The 18539-nt window shown below is 40.3% G+C and overlaps 1 protein-coding gene across 4 annotated transcripts; it reads right to left on the reverse strand.

The window, feature by feature from the left end:
* Nucleotides 1-575: 575 nt before the first annotated feature.
* Nucleotides 576-14995, reverse strand: adgrd2 (adhesion G protein-coupled receptor D2). Of its 4 annotated transcripts, none has more exons than XM_042101540.1 (26): nt 14566-14995; nt 14301-14393; nt 14039-14099; nt 13572-13826; nt 12665-13300; nt 11141-11266; nt 10957-11051; nt 9086-9352; nt 8531-8642; nt 8287-8421; nt 7982-8090; nt 7538-7643; nt 7342-7397; nt 7130-7256; nt 6925-7028; nt 6460-6562; nt 6074-6227; nt 5470-5603; nt 5210-5325; nt 4985-5105; nt 3404-3445; nt 2882-2935; nt 2382-2532; nt 1899-1997; nt 1778-1808; nt 576-1665 (listed from the first exon to the last, which is right to left on the reverse strand). In XM_042101540.1, the coding sequence occupies exons 2-25, from the start codon at nt 14340-14342 to the stop codon at nt 1801-1803; spliced, it is 3213 nt and encodes a 1070-aa protein (XP_041957474.1). In that variant the 5' UTR covers nt 14343-14393; nt 14566-14995; the 3' UTR covers nt 576-1665; nt 1778-1800. The 4 variants fall into 4 exon arrangements, with proteins under 4 accessions (XP_041957474.1, XP_041957476.1, XP_041957473.1 ...); XM_042101542.1 differs by having other exon boundaries at nt 6104-6227; nt 13572-13832; XM_042101539.1 differs by having other exon boundaries at nt 13572-13832.
* Nucleotides 14996-18539: the final 3544 nt, after the last annotated feature.

The following is an 18539-nucleotide window of genomic DNA, read 5'->3' on the forward strand; positions in this document are numbered from 1 at the left end:
AACATCATTGTAAGGCGTTTTTAATAAAAATCGATGAACAATAAGAGAGCTGTTTTCATTCTATAATACTTTGCATTGTCCTCATCACCCTGAAAGATAGGCCACGTATAGCGAATAAAGGTTTGAGTCATTACCATAAACATTGAATTATTTAATTGCATTTTCATCACATAGACGTATGTTTTAGATGGATTCCCTCAATTCTGACATGATGATCTTCACTTTACTCTGGCTAACATGAGCATTGTAGCTCCTTAAAAGTCAGAGCTTTTGTTTGTACTCCAACCTGGCAACAAAGGATGAATCCCTATCTCTTTATTTATCTGAAAATATGTCATAAATCTATATCTACATTTATAAAACAATAAAAGGCACCAGTTAGTGTTTCAAATATAATACTGTGTTATTTGCTTGTTTGTTGTAAGAGCACTTCATTAGTAATATAAATTGTTAGAATTGTTATATAAATAAATGATTGTGTTTATTATTATTATTTAGCAAACAGCTGAAAATGTTTTAGATCACAAGACAATTGAAACTCTTGAGACTAAAAGAAAACACTCAAACTTTCAATGTTCAGATCACAACAAATATTTTATGTACATACCAAACCCATTACAAGCCCCTACAAAGCTTTTCCACAGACTCTTCTTTCTGGAACTATGACAATATGAACAACAAAAAAAAACATCTCAAAACAAAGTTACTACAGTAACTTTACCCTCCCCTAAAATCACATTTAAGTTCTAAACCCGAATGCAGTACTCAGTACACTGACCCAACTGTTTTTTGATTGTTTTGTTTCTGGAATATTCTGTGAAATAAAGCAGCTCGTTATGTTTTTCACCCAGTAGGATGTCCCTTTAAACAGACAGAGGCTGTGATAGGTGTTTAGCTAGTGATAGGTTTACACAGTTGTCTTACTTCATTGTGCGTTGTGCATTCATTGAGCTCTGCACAGAATCTACAGAACAGCATCGGTACAGATGGGAAGATCCACCTCAATCAAAATCTACATTTGTACACTGACAATACAACAGTGCTGTCTGGTCATGCGTTTTGATAATGTTTTACAATACTACCTCTAATTAGTTTGATTTTGTGCGTTACATACTCTGATATAAAATGAAAGGCAATAACTCACAGTTTTGTCTCTGCATATGCCTCATTGGAGATTGTATTATGCAGACAAATGCAATGGTAGTATTTACAATAATGCCAAGTCTGATGAAGTATGTTTAACTAATTGCAGCACTTAATACTGAGGCAAACAATGGTAGAGGCTCATGATACTGGTGTTCTGGCTCTGTAGTAGACAGGCTTGGGCATTCACCTTGTTCTGTGTTCTCTGGACTGAATCCTGGGAATGCTGTGCAAAATGTGGAGGAGTTCTGGCGCATCGTGGGGGAGGCAGCTATCTATCCAGCTGCTTCCTGGCTTGATGTGTGTGTGTGTGTGTGTGTGTGTGTGTGTGTGTGTGTGTGCGTGTGTGTGCATGTGTGTGTGTGTGTGTGTGTTTGGGTGGAAGAGTGTGAAATAATGAGAGTGTGCATGTCATATTTTTAATGTTTGGCTAAATTGTGTCCTTTGCTTCATCCCATAAAGAAGTCCATATTTCTGTGAAGTCCAGGTCTTTAGCAACTATCACAATTTCATCTCAGCAACCTTGGCAAAGAAGAGGGAGCACAACTACAATGACTAACATCTATATGGCAGATGAATTCCACACACCACACATAAAAAAATGAATTAAAAAAATACAAAACACTTGCATTACCTGAAGGCTTGAAGGCAGTCAGTTCAACCACCTGAAAAACAAAAAACAATTATTTAAAACAATCATAAAAATGGGTTATAGTCTTGTTTTATTTAAGCTTTGTAAGACATGAAAGACTAACATGAACAGCTGAGAAAATGATGCTGCTGGAGATGACACACCTGATTCCCAGAAGCTGGTTTTAGAGAAAAACTGACAAAGCTGTCCTTTCTGAAACTCTCTGTAAAAGAAAAAGTTAGATAGTTAGTTCACTCCGGACTATTGAGCCAAATAGCACTAAGCAGACTCTGGAATAATGGAAGCAACTCTGGAATAATGAAAGTTTCACAGACTCCTAATCACTTGCCATTACAGGAACGGTGGTCAAAAGTGTGCAATTCACAGCATGTTTACCCCATGTATGAGTTTCCTAAGCATTTATGCCCCCCAAAAACGACAATAGACATGGCAAATGCCTAATAAAGATACATCACTCAAATGCCTATTCATACCTACACGCCTTTCCCACTGGCTGTAATGAAACTCTGTCTTTGTGCTACAGGTGTGAACAGAAAACCATTCAGGCAATGTGTAAAAACAGGTTTAGTGTGCACTATGCCCCCACCGTTCTTGAAGACCAGTGAGCTGGAGGTGGTGCTTGTGACAGGGCTTGATGCATCACTGTTCTCCAGGCTGGACGGAGTGGGCAGGCTCTGGGCCCAGAAGGCTGTGGGAGTCCTCTGGGACGGGAGGAAGCTGATGGGCTGAGAACAGTTCTTCAGGAAAAGGGCACACAATATAAATATTAACGTGTGCTGAAGTCTGTTTATTGAAATATGATTTGTTTTTGTTTTTTTGTTATTTTTTAAGAAGAAAAAAAAGCTTTAAAAAAAAAACTGAAAAGCTGTACATTTATTTTATTATTTTTTTACAGCAACATATCCAAAGTTTGCACTACATTTTCAACTTGTTCTCGGTCTGTCTACTATTACCAGAATGTCCTATGAACATATTGCAGACAGCTTGATGACACACTCAATGTTATTAATACATTAATTTATTCAGAAATGTTTCATAAGAAAAGTAAAGGGGTAAAATTTCTTTGGTTACAACTTTGGTGCTCACCGTGAAGGACAACGCCTTCCTCTTCTCCTGAATCCTCTTTATGGCATTTCGTACCTGAAATAAGTGTCTTTGAGTGTCTTGAAAAGCGCTATAGAAATTAAATGTATTATTATTATTATTATTATTATTATTATACATTACACACACACACACACACACACAAAACAGTTGATAGAAACACCTATTAACATCAATGAGTGTTACATCATGCCCTAGCTGCATGTGATGCGAGTGAAAATCAGTTAGACTACATTGTTTTCAAAAGGAATGTCCGAACTAGATGCATTGCGCAACGTTTTGAGCAGAACTTTTGTCGTTGCCCTGTTTCTATTTTATGTCTGCCACTTGCGTTGTTCTATTTTGAACGAGAAATATGACACAATAAAACAGAATGTTTAAAGGATTCAGTTTGGACAGAGAGCAAACACTGCTAGGCCACAGTCGGACGCTCGCATGCAGTTGGGATAAGCTGTTAAAGGTTATTTGGGGTTCCTTCCTTGAGTTATTGAGTTTGTGACATACCTCACTGTTGTAAACGGCATACACCAGGAATATATACAGGCCCTGTGTAGAGGGGATAGATATGGTAAAGGTTCACATAAATAGGTTTTCCAGTGGTTGAGTACAAAGATAACTTTTGAATGGTCCCAATGGGATTTAAACACCAGGATTCCCACAGGCTAATCATATCAGACTTATTTCTTTACCAAGATTTTTCAAAGACATAAATTCTCTTTCTCTCATTCTATCATTCTCTCTCTCTCTCTCTTCCTATCCTCCTCTCTCCTGAGACCACATAGGTCTACTGTAAATCTGAAATAATGAGCAGTTGGCTACGGGTCAATCAAAGGCCATTTCATCATGATTAGTTAAAGCAACACTAGATGGGAGCTTCTAAGCACTGATTTTTCTCTCTCTCTCTCTCTCTCTCTCTCTCTCTCTCTCTCATGTCTGTGTGTGTGTGTGTGTGTGTTTGTGTAGGTGTGGGTTTTCGTGTGTTTCCATGTTTTCTGAAAGAGAAATGAGCAGAGGCATAAATGCAGAGGTCCAGACAAAACCAAAGAAGCCTTATGGAGAGTCAAAGTGTAAAGGGCTGTTCACACCAAGAACAATAACTATAACAATAACTATAAACAAATATCGTTCTCGTTATAATGACTACGTTCACACATAAACTATATTGATAACAACATGAAGAACGATATCGTTGGGGATCACTTTCAGAGCGATTTTGTAGAACGATAAAAAGCTAATAGCCAATCAAAACCCATCACATTTGAGCAATCGCATTCATTAAGACAAGGAGAGACTTTGCTTATTGTTGGTCAGTGTGGATGCTTTTATCGTTATGGTTAGTTATCGTTTTTGGTGTGAATGGCCCTTAAGTCATGTCCCTCCCGACTTGTCCTTCAAATGCTTCCCTGACCCTAATTTTTTTAGTTTTCTCTTCTCACCTCAGTGCAAAACTCAAAACCCAGTGCTTTCCACAGAAACACTACAGATGCACAGGTGTTCTGCTTACTGAATTGGGTTGGATCAAATCCCAAGAACCACTCTATGAATATATAATATGTAAGGGGTAACAACCGCTGACGTGTCCCAATACGGAATTAACCCTTAAAGGTGTAGGTTTTTGAACATTCTAAGTTCCGCAACAATTGAAGGTTCTAAAATTCTATGTTGAATTCAATGAACCCAGATATTCTTTAGAACGTTCATTTCCCAACATTCCCATCACACCGGTGTGACGGTACTCCTTTAAGGGTTAATGGACAAAGAAAAGGCAAAGAACCGAGGCAAAGCAGTCTATGGTATTATGCAATATTTCATGTCAGGTTAAAATGTTAAATATAAAGAAATAATGGAAATAAATGGAAATGTAATGGAAATAAAAGTCCTAAGAACCTACAACATACCCCAGGATTAAAATGTATCAACAAATTCTGATCTTATTACTAAATCATAAATAAAGATGAAGATACATGGGGTTGATTCTACCTTCTACCTCAGTGTGCATATATGCACAGAAACACTGCCTTCTTCAGCTAAACAGCTTCCCTTGTATAACATATCACATTGTCATTGAGAAAAAAATGGCCTAACCTGAAAGGCATTGAGAATGATGAAAATGTAGGCCACCACCACAGACGTGTGCACCAGGACTCCACAGAGCCAGGTGAGGCCCAACACAGGCAGCAAAATCAGAACAGGACGAGTCGCAGCCCTGGCCAACGACCACCAGGGGTCAGGTTAGTAAAGAGCATCACACAGATATCATTAAACTCAGTACGGAGAGGCACATATATGCTAACAGCCATGGAGACTCACCAGGTGAGGTCAAATGTGTGGAGCTTGGACACAGAGCTTGGACTGAGCATCTTTGCTCTACGTTGAGCGCTGGATACAGTTACCATGACAACACGGCAAAGCACAACAGTATTCACCTATAAGAGAGAGAGAAAGAGAAGTCTGATGTGGACATATTTCATTCTGACATAAATATGTTTTTGCAAATAATTTATAATATATTATATTCAACAGAAAAGAGATGTTCACAGTTATTGTTAAATACACACAAAAGCACATACTGCCAAAACGAAGAGAACAGGTCCCACAAAGGCCCATATTATATCAGACTCTATGTTGAGCCAACAGTGGTTGTCTGCTTTGTACTTGTTGAGGGATATTGTCAAGGTCAAAGTGACAATCACAACAGGTAAACCTAGAAGTGGAGAGACAAGAGAAGTAGAGAAAATTATTCATTCATATTTTACACGGGAAAACAATTATAATTGAGAGAATACAATTGTGTACAAAATGATCACAAATGCTTATCTGTCTGGAAATGTTTTACTAATTTATTTTGAGTGTATTTTGGGGGGCTTTTTGTGTTTATGCAGACAGGATAGTCAAGCGTGGCAGGAAGTGAGTGGAGAGAGATGGCGTGGGACCGGGAAATGACCATGGGTTGAAAGGAATCAATCTTAAACTCTTAACACTCAAATTTGGTATGACTGCTGTCCCTTGCACCACTGCTCTCTCCGTTTGTGAAATACATTGTGTGTAAATATGAGCAAAATATACAAATTAAAATTACTAGTAGGTTGCAGGTTTGGAATTTACATTTTAAAAATTCTGATGAAAATGTGCTAGTAATCACTCCCACAAAGTGCATGACATGGAAACTCATACCCCAGCCCAGTGCATAATAGAAGCGCATACGTCTCTCCTCGCTGATGTTTACGGACACTACTTTACTCCACAGCAACAGCCCCTCCACCAGCATCCAGCTGAATGAAGCCATGAAGAAGAGATGCAGCAGAGCTGTCACCAACAGGCACGCCTCCTAGTGGCCACAGAGCACAGTGCATGAGGACAAAAAGATACTCATACTCACTCTCATTTTAAGCTCTTGTAAGTATAATGTCACCCATCCTATTGGATACACTCAGTTCTACCATATGGCAAGAATTGCTGACACAGATGTGGGATCTGATTTGTATGATAAAACACAACATAAGTGTTTCTCTACAAACACACATTTAAGAGTAATGCAAATTCAAACATTCAAGACATACATGGTTTGTGGACGCCCAGTCACTTATCATCAGGAGGAGCTGTGCCACTGCCAAAGCCACTATCAGGTTCTTGTGGACTGTTGTGCGGTCTGATTTTGGCACTCTGAACAAGAGATGTTATGATAAATTCTGCTCATGAAAGGGAAGTAATCTAAATAATTCAATTTAGTTAGCTCAAGGCATTTTACAGAGTTCAAGGCCCAAACCAACCCAAAACAAGCAAATAACTGTCAGTGGCAGGTAAAACTCCCCCTCAATAGAATTTAACCTTGAAAAGAGCCCAGGCTAAACAAAAAGGTGTCCATCAGCTTAAAGCCAGGCCAGTAGAATAATAGAAAGCAAAGTACTGTACTGTAATGTACTAATGATTGCTATTTGACTCTAATCTATCTAAGTGGATTAAGATCTGCTGATATTAATGGCTAATAAGCACATCATGGATGGATCACTTTTCCATACACTTACCCAACTGCAGTGAAGAGGATGAGAGTGAGAATAAGGCCACACAGGGACACACCACATCCAGTGAACGTCAGCATCTGCAGGGTCTTCTCGTCCCCTGGGCTTCTCTGTAACACACAAGACCATGTCAAGTCATCTGAAATGATAATGATCAAGGAGATGAGTTGTGATATAGTGTGTAAAGGCTGCGAGGATGCACACAGTTCACCTCGACTTCATAGATCTGCAGAAGCAAGGCAAAACTGGTGGTGTGGTTGCAGGAGCAGGTAGTGGAGTCCTCCTGGGTGGAGAGGACTTCACAGCCATACGAGGACCAGCTTCCACCATCCTCTGGCCTGGGAGGGTGGTCAACCAACAACATCTTCAGCACGTGAGCAGTAAGCACACAACCGCAGTATTCAAGCTATTTCTCATACTCACATGAGGTTAAAATCCCAAAATGCACATATGGGTTCATATACAAAACCTGTGGGATTCTGTATAACAAAAGAGTGCAGTATTCAGTTTCAGTGCAGGAAAGTAAGCTAGGCTAAGCCAATACAAATATCACCATCATCAGTCATCTAGGGCACACAACAGCAGTATTTGAGGTGAAGAATACACATAATGTCCTTGCCTGTGTTCTGTGCTGTAGTTGAAAGCGTACAGGCATACTGATGGGTTGCCCATCCCCTAGAACAGTGCTGGAGATGACTGATGAGCCTAATATGGTGCCCAGGAACCTGGTGTATAAATAAGACTTAGAAGAATTAACCCTGGTGTGACTTGTAGACTTACCCCTTGATCATTAAAACTGTGATGAGCCTTGTAGATAAAATTGTAGAGAGGAGTCTGCACACCTTGATAGGTTGTACTGCAGGTGCAGCAATTTCACAAAAGCAACTTAGGAAAAGGGGAATAGAAAAGCGTGACACTGCATCCTTCACGGTGCATCCAATTTATTGAACTGAAGTTTCGGTCAGTATGACCTTCATCTGAGGTCTGACTGATCAGAAGCCTACAAATTGTGCAAGTGCAATTCCGAAAAGTCCTTAATATAACCTAATAGAGGCAGGCTTACCTCTGTGTTCCATCACTGATTTCAGGAAATGTGGTGATGTTTTCCTCTGTGTTAAAGAGCTGTTGCAGAGAACCATACCAGGTGTTCAAGAATGTGACCTTCCTGAACCCTGCAAACAAGAATATATGGAGGTATTTAATATACCACTCCTTAGCTAATAAAGACAAGTAAAGAGAAAATCATTTTGAAATGTGAAACAGAGTTTGACTTTTATTAATTGTCAACTTTCTTTTTTATTCATTGGTGTACAGTAGATAAAGATCTTGCAGCTCCATACTCTTTATTACAACTTGTTTTAGATGTACCATTGCTGTGGAGTTCTTCCATTTGCTGAGATGGCAGGGAGATGCAGTCCAGGCCTGTGTTATTTTCTGAGAGTGGACCACAAAAGTTGGAACTCTCTGTGCCTTCTCCCAGACTCCTTTGCTGAACCTGCAGCTCTAAACGAAGCACATGCAGTAATAAATTAAAACACTATTTTGATCAACTGTATACATACAAGCTTAAACAATCTGTACAGACAAAAGTAAGAACAGTGATCTGACTTACTGATGTTGTCGCTTTGGATTTGAACAACATCTCTATCAGCTATCAGCAAGGGGTTGAGATTGGTCACCATGCGGTCTATGCTCCGGACCACAGACATTGGCCCACTGGCAACCTGAAGCACAATAATTGCCAAATCAAACATGGACACCAAGCATCAAATGTATCGCTGTCACCATTCTATATAATATCCTAGAGAAGTGTTTTACTATGGCATCACACTTTGATTAATAATGCAGATATTTACAGTTATAAGAGTTAGATAATGTAAGATAATTCAAAGCACTGTCATTAATAAAACAAAAACTTAATCAGACCTAGGCCTGTGTAATTCTGTCTTTGATGTAATTAACTTGACTAGGTTCAAATACTGTATGCATTGAGAATGTAATATAAAAACAATACAGAGTCATGCCATGAATCACCTACAAAAATCATATACGTAGATAATATAAATAACTATAATGACCTCAAAAAGCTATCTGCCTACTTTGATAGCCATAGCACTGTGATCAATTTCACACCTGTTATGCCAGAACCTTCTATCATGAGGTTTACCTCTTTGACCACATTCCACATACGGGCATTGTCAGAGCTAATGATATTGTCCGCCACTGTGACGAAATGTTGACTCAGTTGCTCGATGGTTGTTCGGCTCTCGTTCGCAACGGTGGACACTTCAGCTGCACGAGACAGGATCTGCATGAGCGACAGCACGTCTGCTGGCTCCAGGGGCTTGCGCGTTTCACTCAGAGCTTGCTGCGAGACATTGAGGAGGTGAGACGCTTGCCCCAAGCTAATGCCTGCTACAGGCTCCTCCATGACCTGCAAAACAAATGGAGAATATGTGAACATCCATCTTGCTTTACCACAGAGACAATTTTTACATGCCAGATTCCTCAACTATACACCAGGTATAACAGACTTTCTAGAGCTACTTTTTTATACACACAAAACTAACACAAACTAAAGGCAAATTGTCAGTAGCCTGTGTTGTGTAGTATGTATTTAATATACTAAGTCACTGTAGTCATTTCAGGGCAGGCACGCGCAGAGAAGGGGGGCTACAGGGGCTCTAGCACCTGCCCTTTTGCCCCTTTGATGTCCAAGTGCCCTTTTGACAAGACCCGTTTTTTACTTGTTAAAATTTGTAATACTTCCGCTAGTTCCAACGTGAATATTCGCTAAAATGTCTCATTAATAGTTTGTGAAATTAGAAATTTACAAAAATAACAATTTTCTGTGTTAATTGAAATGCCTTGCGGCCACCAATCCGTGACGTCATACATTCAGTGAACTCTCAGAAGGTGCACGCAGGCACAGTGCTGCAGGAGACGTTTGGGAGCAAGGTAAGGTCACTTGGCAGTTAGCCTATCTGAACATGCAATAGTATTCAGCTTAGAGAATAAAATGTTTAAAGTTGTTTCATGTTTAATGAAGTAGGCTATCAAACCCGTTTTAACCATGTCATGGTCCATCCATTTCAATAACCTGGCAGCTTCGAAAATCTAAGGCTGAACGTTCATAACATATTCTGTTTAGGTTACTATGTTATAGCTTAGGTTAGTAGACCTAGTTCATAAAACAGAGTAGGCAAACCTTTTCTAAATAGTCATAAGCCGACGACATAGGCTACTGCAGTTGTTTAACTAACCCAACTCCACACGTCGTTCTCTGTTTACAGTAGGCTACATTACGTTCACTCAGTGGCCACATGCACAACACGTGAATCTGCAAGACACCAGCTTGATAATGGTGGTAGTTCACTGTGATAAACATTAAAATTATAGCCTGACAAGCCAGACTAGGCAATAACATATTTGCTGCCGCTAGGGTGCGTCTAGATTTCTAGGCTAATAAAATTAGCTTTGAATTTAATCAATAAGATGTAGCCTTATAGCCTATGATCTCTGTGTAGACAATAGCCTAATGAAAACGGAAAAAACCTATCTGTCTGTGCCCTGGCTACAGTAGGCCTACAGTATGCACTCCTATTGAATTTTCAGAACCAAGGAGAGAAATGAGAAAAATGTGTTACAGCTCTGTCTGCTATTTACACCCATTCTTCTTGATACATAATGAATAAATATGAAAATTTATAAAAATGTTTATCAGTACATTAGACTACTTTGCAAATTGCTAAACCATATAATAGCCTGTCCCACCATCATCATTGAAATAGCATAATGCTAGAATTAAAATGCAAAAAAAAAGTCCAGCTCAGGTTCAGATTAAAGCTTTATAGGCTAGGGAATGTAAAACTTAAGTTCCAGTTTACATAAAGTTAACACGTTTTCTGAAAATTTTGTTCCATGTGCCCTTTTTTAAATTTGAGCCCCTGGCCCTTCAAAGGTCTCTGCACGCCCCTGTTTCAGGGGTTGGCTATCACATATCCATGAGACTTGGTAGTACAGAAGCACAACGCCTACCTGTGTATCCCCAGAGACCTGCATCAAGTGGCTCATGAAAGGACTCGGACGAGAGCTCTGGACTTCCTTCAGCTCTTTCATTATCATATAACGCTCTGTGAGAAAGAGTACAAAAGAATACAGTCATTCTGAAATCTGTAGTATAACTGTGTGTGTGTGTGTGTGTGTATGTTTCGGGTCTCACTTTTGCTGGTTCTACAGATAAAGGGCAGTTCCTCAGAGCAGAGCTGTTTGCTGTACTGTGGCAGGTGGTGAGAGGACCAGCCCTGCAGAACATCACACTCTTCTCGCCCACTCTGCCTCTGTATACCTGTGGGGAGGGAGGACAAAACCTGATGCTGTTAATCATACTTAACAGATTATGAAACCATTCATTGTGAATTAAGGTATCAGGTATTTTCGGTATGAGAAATATCCATGTCCAATACATTCACATTCGTGCAACTGCTCCTTGTTGATATAGCCACAACTGTTAAGCACACTGTTAATCTCCTCCTATGTGTATGAAGATTTTTATTGCTATTCATAGTCAGGGGTTTGTGGGCAATTAGAGGTAATTTCATTAAGCAATAAGCCCTGAGAAGCCATAGGTTACAATGATTTTAGAACAGCTAAGGGGCATTGTTGTGGCAGAGTAATATAGACCCTTTCAACAATAAAAACAAAAACAATGCTTAGACGTTCTATTTGGGTCCCAATCTACTTCCTCTGCATTAAGATAACATATGGAATGTTAAAAAAGGAAGTCTTGTGGGGCCAACTATGATGCTGATAATGGAACTCTCTTGAAAGGGTCCATAGAACGAAATGAGGTCAACATGTGAGGTTGTGCTGGGTTTTACAACGGCATAAAATGTGATTTAGCCAATCATAATTAAGGACCGGAAATATCCGTTTTAGAATATAGAGAATAAAGCCCACAACAGACAGAGGTCTGTGAAATGTTTCAAATAATTTGTCAGCTATTACGTCTTTTAATATTCAATGGTAGCATCTCTGCTATTTCCTTATTAAGATAAAATGTGCTCTCTAAGATTCTTAGTAGCTTCATTTCATTCTCAGACAGCCTTTGACAGGAGGAACTCCCCAGAAATATTTTCCCATGGTCCATTTGCCTTCTTATTGACCCTGGTCTGGTCAGGACCATCTCTCACTATCGCAGACGACATCTGTATGGCCAGCACACTGGTTAACTGTTGTCTTTTGGTGTGAGGTCATCCAGAACGAAGCAGGGGTCTAACAAGTGGAAACCAGTGACAAAGGCAGCTGAGGCAACAATGACGTGTTACATGTCAACAGGCTGCACTTAATTTGATTGAACTCTGTCCCTTTCCATCTAATTAAATCAGAACACGTGATATTCAAACTGATTTAATGTAGAAGATATTCTTCTTTGAGACCACATCTGTCAGGGTTATCTCAAGTACAGAGTTCGGTACCTAACCCTAGTTATCTGGCTCTATTCACTTCTTAGACAACTACGGTAAACTGAAAATATTATTTCCAACAATAATATCTCTATGCATGCTATAATTGTAAAGTATACCTTGAAAATATTTTTTTTTACAATAACAGATGCATACGTAATAGTCTACATCATTATTTTATTTCAAATGAATGATAATTTTATTATAACTGTACTAAAGCTATTTTTAATTGTAAGTGAAAAGAAAAAGAAACAAAAGTAAAAAGCAGGTGCCTATCCTACCTGGGCAGTATATATTGGCAGGTATTCCCTTTACATCCGGGTGGAGGGTCAGATTCTGACTAGTCCAGCTGAAGAGGGCATCCTGGTTTTCCAGGGGCCAGCATGCCTTCAGTGTCTGAATCTGTTCCTCCTCCAAAACCCTGTCCCACACATTCAAATCCGTGATATTCCCCACAAACGGCTCTGTAAAGTCACCGCCAAAAGAATCCTGATCCTGACCCACGATGAAAATCCCGTCGCCGTGGATCTCTCGAGTTGTATCAGTCTGCGTCCCCGTGTCTCTCATCTCCCCATCAACGTATATTGCCCAGAGTCCATCCCTGTACCTCCAGCTAACACACACCAGATGCCACTCTCCATCATTGGGGAAGGAGGCCTTATACGGACAGTGGTGACCATGAACGATGAGGGCCAGCAGGACCTGCTGGTCCGCGCCATCTGCTCGTCCTCGGAGCTGAAACTCGTTGATGAAGACGGAGGCGGCGTAGGAGAAGATGGTGGAGACCTGGTTGTGCCGTTGATCCCACTGGATGCGCACACACACACTCACAGCATGCAGCAGTGGGAAGTGTGTGTTGAGGCGAGCGTGGCCCTCCATGGTGTCCAGAGAGAAGGACAAGGTGGGCAGGACCTTGTCTGCAAAGAACAGAAAAAGAGATAAGAAATCAAGTCATATATGAATGAAGTTTTACATGTCCATACCTTAAAGCTTTGTGAAGTGCTGAAGAGTTACTTTTAGCCTTACAAAACGTGCCTACTAGAAGTAATAATAAACACCTTTACGTGAGTGATTCACATAATCATACTTTTTTTTGTCACTGAATCTGTTTTATTAGGGTTGAAAACAAGACCTAGTTCAGCACTAGAACGCTTACACTGAAACCCTGTTCAGTACTAGTATGCTCACACTGTTTGGACACAGCCACAGATTCTCTGAAGAGTGGTCTGTTGCCATCTACAACCCAAATGGGCTCCTGCAGCTGGAACTCTTTTAGCAGCCAGAGAGCTCCCTCCTCATCCTCCTGTGACTCCTTTAGAGTCAGCATACTGAAGTGACTCCTGCAGAAGCGCCTGGCCCACTGGAAACTCAAGGAGGCATTGATCAGCTGGAACACTTTGTCTTCCGTCATATGGACCAGCACAAGATCTATAACCCCCACTTCTGTAACTAGGAGAACATTTGGAGAAACAATAGGAGTATTTGGCAAGTGCATGGTGTATAGAGATGCAACACATTCCAGACAGTATTACATTACAATTGCCCCCAGTTGGATTTACTAGGATTCTTTACTGTGCGCTTCTTTTATCTAGCAGCCAGTATAACAGTACATACACATACACACACACACAGCCAGGAGCAGCTCCAGAACTCACCCTCAGAGTCCTGCCCCCCTCTCTCAAGCCCGGGCTGGGTGGGTTCACTCTCACTAACCACCTACAGAGTGCAACAAAGAAAACACACACCATGGAAAAGTAAATCAACTGCCAGGCAAAAAATAATGAATTAACACTTTACAAACTGTAGGATGCTAAAAAGGTACACCTATGCAATATTTTACCATTGAATATAATCATAAAAATATATAGTCATTAAAAGCAATAAAGCAATCAAAACAATTTTTTTGTTATTATTTACCACAGCATGGGCCAGAAGAATGATAAACAACATTCCCGTCATCTTTGCATAGCTTGTCCTTGAGTTTGCTTCTCAGTCCGTGAGAAGTGATCACTGTTTCAATATTGATGAAAAAATAGCGAATAGAAGAAAAATAATGAAATCATAGAATGTTCTGAAATGTAAAAAACACTAATATTGTTTCCAACATTTCCAGTGAATGTATCCGTCAAAACATAAACAGAACGTATGTCCATTAAAATGCACATGAAAATAACAAACTTACATGGAAAATAGCCACACTTTTGGAGAATTTGCAGTTATGCTCAGAAGACCCTCTGTATGTTCACTTGTGTGTGTGTATGTGTGTTTGTGTTTGTATAGCATGTGTGTTCTGTGAGTGATGACTGTGTGCTGAGTGCCATCTAATGTCAATGTTGTCCTATTGGAGCATGTCTTCTTCCCTTTGGTCAACTCCCAGAGATCCAGTCCTCCTCAATCAAACACTATGCAAAAAAATCCACAGTATAGTCACAGTGAGCACATGCGAGCATCCAAAGTCTTCTTCCAGAATCTTCTTCAGCTTTCCTCCACATCCAAGGGCAGCTTGGGTCTGTTCCCCTGTGCCTGTTCCTCTCTGTCTGTCTGTGAGGCTCTGATGCTGGGAAGGAGGTGAATGCAGACCCTCCCTCTGTTCAAGCCCTCCGACTGCCTTTGGTGGTGCTGTACCAGGGTTTTGTCATGCAAATAGGCCTGATTTCTGCAAAGAAACCTCTTGCGCAAGCACTGTCAACCTTGGCATGGAGAGTTAATCAAGAACAGCAGGTGGCCATAGGAAGAGCGCTGGCCATATAGAATATATTCTTTTTTTAGTACAGAGTGTCTTTTCAGTTCTATCTTTCTTTATAGAGGACCAAAATGTAAAACATAAATAATACATACTGTGTCACCCGCCAGCTGTTTTACCAGAGATCAGATTTTGCTAATAGCACTCTGTAATATCAGTAATATGTTTCCGTGATGTCCATTAGAAACAAGTTGGGAACAAAGAGCATTTAAAAGAACAGAAAGCACAAAATATATGAGAAAGAAAAGGACAGAAGGAAAAAAGAAGAGAGGGGAAGATAAAAAGAAAAGAGGGTGGAAGGAAAAGCTCCTTAGTCTACACTTCCCTTGTGCTGAGAGAGAATTAGTTCTTGGCTCGCCCCATTAAACACACGTGTGCATGTGCGTAAGGAGGCCTTACAAATGCAGTGACATTACTAATGCCTAACGTACACCGATGTGTAAGACAAAACCCTCCATTAGTATTCAACAGCTGCCCGGTCCCACAGTATGGCACTGCAGATGGACATCTAGCAACAGAGGTTTGATGAAAGCAACCAGGTTTTTTTTTTTTTTTTTGTAAAAAAGAAAAAAGGTATAATTCTATCTAGTGCCCTACAACAGGGAAAACTATTATACTATACTATACTATGCAGAAATGAGCAAAAACAAATGAGTAAAAAACATGTATCACTATCATTTAAACACCAGCCCAGTTTGTATAACTTCTGCGCACCCTAAACACCCTGCCCCCTAAGACATCTGTACCCACACAGAAATCCCCCACAAAGCAGAATCCATCACTTCTCTGGGCTCCAACAATAGCCCACACACCACTGTGACCACATACTAACCTAATGAATGTCTGGAGAATGCCCTAACCTTGTTCTCCCGTTGGCTCCTGGTGTGGCCCCAGCACAAAGGGACATGCAAGTATGTGCTGAGTGGAGCAGAGCTGGGTGATCATGACATGAGTTTTACAGAGTTGTGCAGAGCAGCGCTGTAAACTATAAAGACAAATGGGACTGTGTGAGCATATTGATTCACTTCTGCATGGACAGTCTTTCACTTCTGCACGGACAGTCTTTCAACAAACCAAGGAGGTAAAAAAAAGAATGGAAGGGAATAGTTCAAGTACAAACTTACCATTCAATAGAAAATAAAGACAAGTTGTAGATGTAGGAGGATTAGGCAGAGATGACGCTTAGTGAGACTGGCTGGGTATTGCTGAGGGAAAGTTTGGTGGTAAATCCAGGGGGAAAGCTGTGTCTGACTCAGTTGGTTCTCTAACATGTCAACTACTGAGCAATGAATCACAGAGTTGTAAAACGCAGTGGCGGTCAACACAAATGAGATCCATTAACTCTTATGGGGAGGAATTTTCCTGGGGAACCCTGGGCAACAGATGGCCACTACAGGAATAAAGAGTTTGGGTTAAGAAAGTACCTTTTAAACGATGAAGCTGTCAGGGACAAAAAAGAGGATCAATTAATCAAAAGCACTGCTGGGGCTTTGACCCAGATTCAGTCTTTGCTGATTCAACCTTTATTCTTTTTTTTGGTTTACTGTATGTGGCATTACATAATATATACACCTACATACACATACATATGTTTTATCTATTTGTTTACTCGTATAGATGGCACATTATGTCTATTCCCCTCACACAACTTTTATCACATTATATTTATTATGTATATTGATTGTAGAGTATACACATTTTTCACTCTTTTGTTTTTGTTAAAGTATTTCCAATATAATTTGAATACTATAGGAAATGAAATCTGTATGAGAAATCAGCTAATCGGCTTTTGGAGGGACTGTGAAGACTCAATAGTCCCTATTGAGAATTGTGTGAGAGTGGAGTAAAGAGAACACCAATATAGTCCCCAAAACTGCTAAGACACACACGTACACACACAGTCACTCACTCTAGTGTAAACCAGCCAGACCATTCAAGCCATTGAAACAAAAAAGACAGTGCCAAAGAGACAATGGCAAAGCCAGTTTGCCAGAGTTTTCCGCAGTTTCTTTTCTAGTTTACAAACACTTCTCTGTTCTTGTGCCCAGTACAAACAGTATCCTTTCAGCACATTCAACAGAAGACAGCATTTCAAAGCCAGGAAACTGTCTTTCATTTTTGTCTGATATGACATAGTACCTTTAATCAAACAGTAAACAAATACAGATGTAATACCACATGTTGCAGGTGTATCACATAATAATTAAATTACTCTACTAGTAGTGGTAAATCTTAGTTGGCTTATTTACAGTCTGATGCAATCTGGTGCCTGTTTCCAGTAAACTATCCTATTTTAACTGAAAATGTGTTGTCATGCAGGAGGCAGCCAACAGATCCTTTTAATCAACACTGGACCATCATGTGTCCAGAAGGAACAAAGGAAGGCAGGCATCCATTTTACTTTCCCCAACATAACACTTAAATTCATTGACCGGCCCTTCTTCCCCTTGCTTCACTGTAGCATTTGCCGCCATTGCTTCTCTGTGCATCGCCATGGTTACACAAGGTTTGTAAGGATGGCATGGCAACGTCAAACAGAATCCATGCCCACATCAGGACAAACAAAAGGCTCATGACCTACATGAAGGGAGAAGATGGGTTGTTTCCCAGAAGTACCAACTGCATTGCAGCATACAATCTGGGATGCTGAATCCCCAAAAGTCATTGTTTTTGTTAGACTTTTCCATCCCATATTCCAAGAAGCTTATCAGACTCGTATATCTTCAAGGTGTATTCAGTCTTACACATGCTGTCCCGTGCAGGGATGGAAGGAGCACCACCATTAGGCTCGAGGTCATGGTGCAAAGGGCCCTGGGGTGAAATTACTCCAAACCATCCCATTAATGACTCTATCCCTTTACACAAGCAAAACATTTTAGAAGTATGATCAGTTACTTTACTTTTAACCTTTGTAGCCTAAACCATGTTCTTCCTTACTTGAAACACCTTTGTTTGTGAAATGCAAGAAATTGAAGACTGAAACTAGGGAGTAGTCTAGTGGGTGTTTGGGAATGAATATTAGCTCAGATGCTCACATTTATTTTGTGTAGACGTTTTGTGGTCTTAATGCAACATACAAAGCACTGACAGGGCCACCAAGGACTGTGACTAATTTAGCAAGCAGAAGTGTACCAGCCTGGTGTTTAGGATGCATCGTAGACAGTTAGCCTATCTATAGCCCTTTTTCCATGAGATTTTCAAGCGAATAAACTCACAATTCGGTAGCCTAGAAATCTAGACGCACCCTTAAAATTTGACAGGGACAATCACATCGTGCATAGAGTCGTTAGGCGGGCTTAAAGGTGAATTCCGGTGTGATATTGACCTAAAGTGTGTTGAAACATGATACCGAGTGTGAACGTATGTCTCATAGCTCATCTCGGCTTGTCCCCTGCACTCCGAAATCTGGCGCT

Source organism: Alosa sapidissima, chromosome 8, assembly GCF_018492685.1.
Source record: "Alosa sapidissima isolate fAloSap1 chromosome 8, fAloSap1.pri, whole genome shotgun sequence".
Lineage (NCBI taxonomy): Eukaryota > Metazoa > Chordata > Actinopteri > Clupeiformes > Clupeidae > Alosa > Alosa sapidissima.

Excerpts from the sequence above, each read along its gene's own strand:
- adgrd2 (XM_042101539.1), bottom strand. The coding sequence starts at position 14,342 with ATGACGGGAATGTTGTTTATCATTCTTCTGGCCCATGCTGTG. Across the intron at positions 7,644-7,981 it reads ATCAGTGATGGAACACAGAG|GTTCCTGGGCACCATATTAG; the intron begins GTAAGCCTGCCT and ends TTTATACACCAG. Across the intron at positions 7,257-7,341 it reads TTTTGGGATTTTAACCTCAT|GCCAGAGGATGGTGGAAGCT; the intron begins GTGAGTATGAGA and ends CCACCCTCCCAG.